At 35.2% G+C, this 11064-nt stretch overlaps 1 protein-coding gene across 1 annotated transcript in view; it reads right to left on the bottom strand.

Moving 5' to 3' along the window:
* Positions 1 to 10769, bottom strand: part of LOC146423803 (eukaryotic translation initiation factor 3 subunit C-like) — a 56699-nt gene extending 45930 nt beyond the window's left edge. The window contains exons 1-6 of the mRNA XM_085044542.1: positions 10655 to 10769; positions 8096 to 8161; positions 6226 to 6301; positions 5455 to 5568; positions 3714 to 3839; positions 1703 to 1754 (exon numbers count right to left, since the gene is read on the bottom strand). Of these exons, the coding sequence (XP_084900668.1) occupies positions 1703 to 1754; positions 3714 to 3839; positions 5455 to 5568; positions 6226 to 6301; positions 8096 to 8161; positions 10655 to 10752 (532 nt within the window). The 5' untranslated portion in view covers positions 10753 to 10769. The remainder of the gene's footprint in view (positions 1 to 1702; positions 1755 to 3713; positions 3840 to 5454; positions 5569 to 6225; positions 6302 to 8095; positions 8162 to 10654) is intronic.
* Positions 10770 to 11064: the final 295 nt, after the last annotated feature.

Below are 11064 nucleotides of genomic sequence, written 5' to 3'. Positions count from 1 at the left end.
CGCAGGAAATTCCCAAAATTCCCAAAATTTAACCCAAAATTCCCAAAATTTATAATGAAATAATTGAAATTTTATTAAAATACTGAAAATTTACCCTAAAATTCTGAATTTTAACCCAAAAATGGCACAAAAAACCCCAAAATTGCTCAGAAATGTAAGAAATTCTGCCTGGAAAATCCCAAAATTCCCCAAATTTATCCCAAAATTCCCAAAATTTGTAGTGAAATATTTGATTTTATATTAAAATATTGAAAATTTGCCCAAAAATTCTGAGTTTTAACCCAAAAATCGCCAAAAAAAAACCTAAAAATGACCCCAAAATCCAAATAATTGATCCCAAAATCTTAAAAAATTTCCCCAAAAATCTGAAAATTCCAATAAAATATCATAAATTGTCTGAAAATCCTCAAAATTGACCCAAAAATCCTGAATTTTAACCCAAAAATTGCAAAAAATAACCCAAAAATGGCTCAGAAATGTAACAAATTCTGCCTGGAAAATCCCAAAATCCCCAAAATTTATCCCAAAATTCCAAATATTGTAATGAAATAATTGAAATTTTATTAAAATATTGAAATTTTACCCCAAAAATCCTGAATTTTAACCCAAAAATTGCAAAAAAACCCAAAAACTGGGAAGAAATGGAACAAATTCTACCTGGAAAATCCCAAAATTCCCCAAAATTCCCAAAATTTATAGTGAAATATTTGAAATTATAATAAAATATTGAAAATACCAAAACCAAATTACCCAAAAATTCTGAATTTTAACCAAAAAATCGCAAAAAATAACCCAAAAATGGCTCAGAAATGTAACAAATTCTGCCTGGAAAATCCCAAAATCCCCAAAATTATCCCAAAATTCCCAAAATTTAGAGTGAAAGATTGGAAATTGTGCGAAAAGATTGAAAATTATCCAAAAATCTGGAAAATTAACTCCAAAATCTGGAATTTTAACCCAAAAAGTTGCAAAAATTACCCCAAAAATGGCTCAGAAAATCCAAGAAATTAACCCAAAAATGATCCCAAAAATCCAAATAAATTCCAGGAATTCATCCCAAAATTCCTAAGAATTCCAACAAAATATTGCAAATTCTACTAAAATATCAAAAATTGGCTCAAAATCCTAAAAGTCGACCCAAAATCCCAGAAAAAAACCCAAAAAATGACCCCAAAATCCCAAAAAAAATCCCAAAAATTCCCCAAAAATTCCCAAAAATCCCATAAAAATTCCCAAAATTCCAAAAATCCCAAAATCCCCAAAATTGATCCCAAAATCATCTCAAATTCACCCCAAAATCCCCAAAATATCCCAAAAATCCCCAAAATCCTCCCCAAGTCCCCAAAATCTCCCAAAAAAAATCCCAAAATCCCCAAAACTGACCCCAAAATGATCCCAAAGTCCCCAAAATTGATCCCAAAATCATCTCAAATTCACCCCAAAATCCCCAAAATATCCCAAAAATCCCCAAAATCTCCACAAAAATCCCAAAAAATCCCCAAATCCCCGAAATCTTCCCCCAAAAATATCCCAAAATCCCCCAAAAAACCCCAAAATCCCCCAAAATTCCCTAAAAAATCAAAAAAATTCCCCAAAAATTCCCCAAATTCCCATAAAAATTCCCAAAAAATCCCAAAAATTCCAAAAAAATTCCCAAAAAATTCCCAAAAAATCCCCAAAAATTCCCAAAAAATTCCCAAACCTTCTGAGTCTCTCCTGCTCTTCTCCTCATCCTCATCTGACTGCTCAGGATTCTGGGGAAAGAAATAAAAAATTCAATTTTTTACCCCAAAGTTTCACCCAAATTCCCTCAAATTTCCCACAATTTTAAACTAAGTTTTCCCTAATTTTCCCTCAAAATTTCCCCAATTTTTCTCTAATTTTCCCACAAATTTCCCCAATTTTTCTCTAATTTTCTTCCAATTTTCCCACCAATTTTCCCATTTTTTCTCTAATTTTCTCTCATTTTTTCCCAAATTTTTCCCCAATTTTCCCCCCAAAATTTCCCCAATTTTTCTCTAATTTTCCCCAATTTTTCTCACAATTTCCCTTCACGTTTTCCCATTTTTTCTCTCATTTTCTCCCCATTTTCCCAAAATTTTCTCTCAAATTTTCCAAATTTTCTCTAATTTTCCTCCCAAATTTCTCTCAATTTTCCCGCAATTTTCTTTCAACTTTTCCCAATTTTTCCCAAATTCTCCTCAAATTTTTCCAAATTTTCCCCCAATTTTTCTCTAATTTTCTCACAACTTTCCCTCAATTTTCCCACATATTTCCCCAATTTTTCTCTCATTTTTCTCCAATTTCTCCCAATTTTTCTCCCAATTTCCCACCAATTTTCCCCAAATTTTTCCAAATTTCCCTCAAATTTCTCCCAACTTTTCCCCAATTTTCACACAATTTTCCCCCAAATTTTCCGAATTTTCACCAAATTTTGTCCATTTTTTCCTCAATTTTCACCCCAAAAATAAATCCAAAAAAATGAAAATAAATTCAATTTTTAACTTATTTTTCAGTCATTTTTCACCTAAATTTCACCAATTTTTCCCCCAATTTTCACTCCGAAAATAAATTTTAAAAAAAAATTCAATTTTTAACTTATTTTTATCTCATTTTTTGGCCATTTTTAGCCCATTTTTCATCCAAATTTCACCAAATTTTCACTGAATTTTCCCCATTTTTCCCCATTTTTTCCCCAATTTTTTCCCCAATTTTCACCCCAAAAAACCAAAAATAAATTCAATTTTTCACTCATTTTTATCTCCTTTTTCACTCCTTTTTCACTCATTTTTCACCCAAATTTCACCAAATTTTCACTGAATTTCCCCCAATTTTTCCCCAATTTTTCCCCAACTTTTTCCCAATTTTTTTTCCAAAATTTTCACCCAATTTTCCCCAATTTTTTTCCCAATTTTTCCCCAATTTTCCCAATTTTTTCCCAATTCTCACTCCAAAAATAAATTAAAAAATGAAAATAAATTGTATTTTTCACTCATTTTTCACCAAATTTTCACCAAATTTTCTCCATTTTTTCCCCAATTTTCACACCAAAAATAAATCCAAAAAACCCAAAATAAATTCAATTTTTAACTCATTTTTATCTCCTTTTTCACTCATTTTTCACCCAATTTTTTCCAAATTTTCACCGAATTTTCCCCAATTTTTCCTCCAATTTTCCCCAACTTTTCCCCAATTTTTTCCCATTTTTTCCCATATTTTTTTGCCCAATTTCCCCATTTTTCCCCCATTTTCACCTGTCTGTAGGCAGCAATCTGCAGCTCATAGTCTCTTGTATTCCTAATTTTTTCCCAATTTTCCCAAATTCACCCAATTTCCAATTTTCCCCAATTTTCCCAATTTTTCAATTTTCACTCCAAAAATAAACCCAAAAAACCCAAAATAAATTCAATTTTTAACTCATTTTTATCTCATTTTTTGGGCATTTTTTGCCCATTTTTTGCCCAATTTTCTCCAAAATTTCACTGAATTTTCCCCAATTTTTCCCCAATTTTTTCCCCAATTTTCACCCCAAAAAACCAAAAATAAATTCAATTTTTCACTCATTTTTATCTCCTTTTTCACTCATTTTTCGCTCATTTTTCACCCAAATTTCACCAAATTTTCACTGAATTTTCCCCAATTTTTTCCCAAATTTTCCCAATTTTTCCCCAATTTTTTTTCCCCAATTTTCCCATTTTTTTCCCCATTTTCACCTGTCTGTAGGCAGCAATTTGCAGCTCATAGTCTCTGTTGTATTTTCGCAGTTTTTGCCTCAAGGAGCTCAAAGCTTTTGCATTATTTTTGTTCATTTTCTTCTTCCCTTCTTTGTCCTCCCAGAGCTGGAAAAGAGGAAAAAAAGAGAAAATTTGGGAAAAAAATGTGAAAAATTAAAAAAAAAAAAATTGGGGGAAAATGAGGGAAAAAAATTTTAAAAAAAGGGAAAAAAGGAGGAAAAAAGGAGGAAAAAATGAGGTAAAATATTATTTAAAATTTAAAAAAAATAGAAAAAAGAAAAAACAGTAAAAAAAAGAGAAAAAATGAGGACAAAATGAGGAAAAAATGAAGAGAAAAATGAGGAGAAAATGAAGAAAAAATAAGGAAAAAATGAGGAAAAAATGAGGAAAAAATGAGGAAAAAATGAGGAAAAAAAGAGGAAAAATGAGGAAAAAATGAGGAAAAAATGAGGAAAAAATGAGGAAAAAATGAGGAAAAATGGGGAAAAATGAGGAAAAAATTTCAAAAATGGAAAAAATGAAGACTAGAGGAAAATGGAAAAAATCTCAAATTGGCAAAATATAAGGAAAAATAAGAAAAAGTTTAAAAATGGGAAAAAATGAAAAAAAAAAAAAAAAGAAGAAAATTTGAAAAAAGAAAACAGGAAAAATTTAAAAATTTGTTTAAAAAATTGAACAATTGCAGAAAACTGAAGATTTCAAAAAAAATAAAAGAAAAAGTTATTTTAAAAATTCAGAAAACGGAAAAAATGGGAAAAATTAGAAAAAATCAGAAAAATCAGAAAAAGATTTTTAAAAAATTCAAAATAATCAGAAAATTCCTAAAAATTTTAAAAATTGGAAAAATCAGAAAAAAATCTGAAAAATCTTAAATATTGCATTTAAGAAAATTAGAAAATTTTAGAAAATCACAAAAAATTCATTAAAAATTAGAAAAAAAATTTAAAAAAATTCCAAAAAAATCAGAAAAAAATCAGAAAAAATCCCAAAAAATTCCCAAAAATCCCCAAATTTCCCCCAAATTCCCAAAACTCTCACCTCGTTGAGGTAATCCTGCAGCTCAGCCAGGATCCTGAGGTAAAATCTGATTAAAAATCCTAAACAAAAACCCTAAAAAATGCTAAAACCTCCTGAAAAAAACCTGAAAAAAAATCCCTAAATAAATTCTAAAAAAAGAGTTTCAAAAATTGACGTAAAAAATCTGAAAACAGTGAAAATTGTTTTGAAAAATATTGCAAAAAAAAATCAGAAAAAACCTGAAAAAAATCAGAAAAGAATCAAAAGAAACTTGGAAAAAACTCAGAAAAATCAGAAAAATTAAAAAAAAAAAAATATTTTTTTAAATGAAAAAAGTAATTATTTAAAGAATCAGAAAAAAACTGAAAAAAATTTGGAAAAATTGGAAAAGTTGGAAAAAGTTGAAAAAAAATCGAAAAAAATCGAAAAAATCAGAAAAATATTTTAAAAATTTTTAAAAATCAGAAAAATTCTAAAAATTTTAAAAACTATTAAAAATTGGAAAAATCAGAAAAATTCATTAAAATTGGAAAAAATCAGAAAAATCAGAAAAAATTTTTTTAAATCAGAAAAATTCATTAAAAATTTGAAAAAAATCGAAAAAAAATCGAAAAAAATTCAAAAAAAATCAGAAAAAAATTGGAAAAAATCCCAAAAAATTCCCAAATTTCCCCCAAATTCCCAAAATTCCCCAACCTCTCACCTCGTTGAGGTAATCCTCCAGGTCAGCCAGGATCCTGAGGTAAAATCTGGGAATTCCATCTCGATCCACAACTCCCTTGGCTTTGGCCCAAGCTCTGCCCAGCAGCTCAAACTCCTGGTTTTGGGGGGAAAATGGGGATTTGGGGAAAATTGGGGGTTTGGGATGGAAATTTGGGGATTTTGGGGAAAAATTTTGGGGATTTTTGGAAGAAATTTGGGGATTTTTGGGGGAAACTTGGGGATTTCGAATGAAAATTTGGAGGAAAATTGGGGATTTTTGAAGCTTTCAGTAAGAAAATCCTGAATTTTCGGGGAAAATTGGGAATTTTATCAGAAAAATCAGGGATTTTGGGAAGAAAATTTGGGATTCTGTGGTGAAAATCAATCAAAAAATCAAATTTTTGGGGCAAAATCAGCAATTTTTGGGGCAAAATTGGGGATTTTTGGGATAAAATTGGGGATTTATAGGGTAAAATTGATGATTTTTAGGGCAAAATTGGGGATTTTTAGGGTAAAATTGATGATTTTTGGGGCAAAAATCAGAATTTTTGGGGCAAAATTGGGGATTTTTGGGGCAAAACTGATGATTTTTGGGGCAAAATTGGGGATTTTAGGGTCAAAATTGAGGATTTTTGGGGCAAAATTGAGGATTTTTGGGGGAAAATTGGGGATTTTTGGACTAAACTCGTGGATTTCTCGGCAATCCAGGAATTCCATGGGCAAAGTGGGAATTCTGGGCTGGAAAAGGAGGAATTTTGGGGTTTTTTGGCACCTCCAGGCAGCGGCTGACGTCGCGGATCTTCATGGCGTTGCGGATGGAGCGAATCAGGTTGGTCAGCTCCTCGTACCTGGGGATCAATAGGGGGTGATTGGGGATCAATAGGGGGCGATTGGGATCGATTGGGGATCAATAGGGGGCGATTGGGATCCATTGGGAGCGATTGGGATCGATTGGGAGTGATTTGGATTGATTAGGATCAATTGGGATTGATTTGGATCGATTGGGATCAATTGGGAACTGTCAGGATCAATACAGAGTGATTGGGATCGATTGGGATCGATTGGAAACTGTCAGGATCAATACGGAGTGATTGGGAGTGATTGGGATCGATTGGGATCAATACAGGGTGATTAGGAGTGATTGGGATCGATTTGGATCGATTGGGAACTGTCAGGATCAATAGGGAGTGATTGGCATCGATTGGAAATTATTTGGATCAATTGGGATCAATTGGGATTGATTTGGATCGATTGGGATCGATTGGGATCAATTGGGAACTGTCAGGATCAATACAGAGGGATTGGGAGTGATTGGGATCGATTAGGATCAATACAGGGTGATTTGGATCGATTTTGATCAATTGGGAACTGTCAGGATCAATAGGGAGTGATTGGGATTGATTGGAAATGATTTGGATCAATTGGGATCAATTGGGATTGATTTGGATCGATTGGGATCGATTGGGAACTGTCAGGATCAATACAGAGTGATTGGGAGTGATTCGGAGTGATTTGGATTGATTTTGATCGATTGGGATTGATTTGGGATTGATTGGGAGTGATTGGGATTGATTAGGACCAATTGGGATTGATTTGGATCGATTGGGATCAATTGGGATTGATTGGGAACTGTCAGGATCAATACTGAGTGATTGGGATGGATTAGGATCAATACAGTGTGATTGGGAGTGATTTGGATCAATTTTGATTGATTGGGAACTGTCAGGATCAATACAGAGTGACTGGGATCGATTTGGATCAATTGGAATCAATTGGGATCTGTCAGGATCAATACAGACTGATTGGGATCGATTGGGATTGATTTGGATCGATTTGGATTGATTAGAAACGGTCAGGATCAATACAAAGTGATTGGGATCGACTGGGATCAATACAGAGTGATTAGGAGTGATTGGGATCAATTGGGATTGATTGGAAAGTGTCAGGATCAATAGGGAGTGATTGGGATCAATTGGAAATCAATTGGGATCGATTTGGATCGATTGGGATCAATTTGGAACTGTCAGGATCAATAGGGAGTGATTGGGAGTGATTGGAAATCAATTGGGATTGATTGGGAGTGATTTGGATCAATTAGGATCAATAGGGAGTGATTTGGGATCGATTGGCAGTGATTGGGATTGATTTGGATCGATTGGGATTGATTTGGATCGATTGGGATGGATTGGGATCGATTGGGAACTGTCAGGATCAATAGGGAGTGATTGGGATCGATTGGGATCAATTGGGATTGATTAGGAACTGTCAGGATCAATACAGAGTGATTGGGAGTGATTGGGATCAATTAGGATTTATTTGGATCGATTTGGATTGATTGGGATTGATTAGAAACTGTCAGGATCAATACAGAGTGATTGGGATCGACTGGGAGTGATTTGGAGGAGATTTGACAGGAGATTGATCCACGATGGATCCCCAATCCACAGGGTATTGATCAGAAATCTATCGGGTATTGATCAGGGATCCATGGGGTATTGATCAGGGATCCACATGGTATTGATCAGAGATCTATTGGGTATTGATGAGGGATCCACAGGGTATTGATCAGCGATCTATCAGGTATTGATGAGGGATCCCCAGGGTACCGATAACCGATCGATCAGTGATCAATAACCTCTCACCTCTTGTCCCTGGCGCTCCTCACCACCCGCTTGGTGTCCTCCTCATCCTCGCTGAGCAGCAGCGGCCTGGGGAGGGGAGGGGAGCGACTTATTGATCACCTATTGGTGCCTATTGGAACTTATTGATCACCTATTGGAACTTATTGATCACCTATTGGAAACGTATTGATACCTATTGGAAATCTACTGGAACCTATAGAGAACCCACTGATATCTATAGGAACCTATTGACACCTATTGATAACCTATTGATCACTTATTGATACCTATTGGTACTTATTGGAACTTATTGATCACCTATTGGTACCTATTGATAACCTATTGGAAGCTATAGAGAACCCACTGATATCTATAGGAACCTATTGACACCTATTGATACCTATTGGAACTTATTGATCACCTATTGGTACCTATTGATAACCTATTGATACCTATTGGAAACCTATTGGAACCTATGGAGAACCTATTGATACCTATTGGAAACCTATTGATACCTATTGGAAACCTATTGATCCCTATTGGAAACCAATAGGAACCATCCTGCCCCTCCCCCACCCTGAAACCCCCAAAATTTCCCCCCAAAATCCCCAAATTTTACCCCAAAACCCCAAATATTGACCAAAAAATTCGCAATTTTCACCCCAAATTGTACCCAAAATCCGCAGTTTGTACCCCAAATTTTGTCCCTAAACGCCCAAAATTCCCAAATTCCCCTAAAACCCCAAATTTTCCCCAATTCCCCCAAAATTCCCAAATTTTCCCCAAATTCTCCCCAAATTTCCCCAAAAATCCCAAAATTCCCCAAATTTTCCCCAAATTTCTCCCCAAATTTCACCAAATTTCCCCAAAATCTCCCAATTTCCCCCAAAACCCCCAAATTTCCCCAAACTTTCCCCCAAAATCCCCAAATTTTCCCCCAAAACACCAATTTTCCCTCCAAATTTTTCCCAAAATTTTCCCCAAAACCCCAAATTTTCACCCCAAAATCCTTAAATTTTCCCCAAAATCCCCAATTTTTCCCCAAAATTTTCCCCAAATTTCACCCAAAATCATTAATTTTTACCCCCAAAATGTCCATTTTTCCTCCAATTTTCACCCCAAATTTCACCCAAATTCCCCAAATTTTCCCCCCAAAATCCCAAATTTTCCCTCCAAATTCCCAAATTTTCCCAAAATCCCCATTTTTCCCCCCAAATCCCTCACTTGCTATAATTCCCAGCAGCAGTTTTTGGCAATTCCCAAAATCCCAAATTTTCCCAATTTTCCCCCAAAATTCCCAATTTTTCCCAAATTTTCCCCAATTTTCCCAAAATTCCCAATTTTTTCCCCAAAATTTCCCCAAATTTCCCCAAAATCCCCAAATTTCCCCAAAATCCCCAAATCCCCCCAAAACCCCCAAATTTTCCTAAAATTCCCAAATTTTCCCAAATTTTCCCCCAAATTTCCCCAAAATTTCCCCAAAATTCCCAAATTTCCCCCAAAATCCCCAATTTTTTCCCAATTTTCCCCAAATTTCCCCCAAATTTCCCCAAATTTTTCCCCCAAAAACCCAAATTTTCTCCCAAACCCCCAAATTTTCCCAAAATCCCCATTTTTCCCCCCAAATCTCACTCCTATTCCCACATATTCCCCAACCCCAAATTTTTCCCCCAAATTTCCCCAAATTTCCCCAAAATTCCCCAATTTTTTCCACATTTTTCCAAATTTCCCCCAAAATTCCCAAATTTTCCCAAATTTTCCCCCAAAATCCCCATTTTTCCAATTTTCACTCCAAAATCCCCATTTTTCCCCCAAATTTCCCAAATCCCAAAATCCCCAAATTTTCCCAAAATCCCCATTTTTCCCCCCAAATTCCCTCACTTGCTATAACTCCCAGCTGCAGTTTTTGGCGATTCCCAAATTCCCAAATTTCCCAAAATCCCCAATTTTCACCCAAAATTTTTTGCAAAATCCCCAATTTTTCCCCCCCAAAATCCCAAATTTCCCTTAAAACCCCAAATTTCCCCCCAAAAATTCCAAATTTTCTCCCCAAAATTCAATTTTACCACCCTTCCCCCATTTTTCCAAACCCCATTTTTTCTCCAATTTTTACCTCCAATCCCCAATTTTCCCCCAATTTTCCCCCAAAAATCCCAAATTTTCCCAAAATCCCCATTTTCCCCCCAAATTCTCTCACTTGCTGTAGTTCCCAGACAGTTTTCAGCGATTTCCCCAAAATCCCAATTTCCCCAAAACCCCCAATTTCCCCCAAAATTACCAATTTTACCCCAAATTTCCCCATTTTTCTCCCCAAAACACCCATTTTTCCTCCAATTTTCACCCAAAATTTCACCCAAAATTTTCCCAAAATCCCCAAGTTTCCACCAAAATCCTGAATTTTCACCCCAAACTCCCCAAATTTTCTCCCCAAATCCCCAATTTTCCCCCAAAATCCCCATTTTTCCTCCGATTTTCACCCCAAATTTCACCCAAATTCCCCAAATTTTCCCAAAATCCCCATTTTTTTCCCCAAACCCCCAAATTTCCCCAAAATCCCCCAAATTCCCCAAATTCCCTCACTTGCTGTAGTTCCCAGCGGCAGTTTTCGGCGCAGTTTCATCTCCCGACGCTGAGGATTCTGACTCGGAGTCCGAGCCGGTGGTGAAGAACCGCGACATGAGCGCTTAATTAGCGCCTAATTAGCGATTAATTAACAGCTAATTAACGCGATGTGGAGGGGGGAGGGGCGGCCTGGGGAGAGGAAAAAAAAACCGGAAAAAATCCGGGAGTTTAAGGGTTAAAAATCGAAATTTTTAGGGGAAAATATCCAAAATTTTAACCGAAATTTGAAGATTTTTGACCCAAATTTGGGTGTTTTGTCCCAAAATTTGATAATTTTGAGCCTCAAAATTGAGATTTTTGACACCAAATGACCCAAATGGTTCAAGTTTTGCCCCAAAATTGCTCATTTTTAACCAAAATTGAGGATT

This window comes from Lichenostomus cassidix, unplaced genomic scaffold (genome assembly GCF_008360975.1).
Source record: "Lichenostomus cassidix isolate B80296 unplaced genomic scaffold, HeHo_3.0 HiC_scaffold_36, whole genome shotgun sequence".
Classification (NCBI taxonomy): Eukaryota; Metazoa; Chordata; class Aves; order Passeriformes; family Meliphagidae; genus Lichenostomus; species Lichenostomus cassidix.
This window is presented reverse-complemented; position numbering and strand designations above follow the sequence as displayed.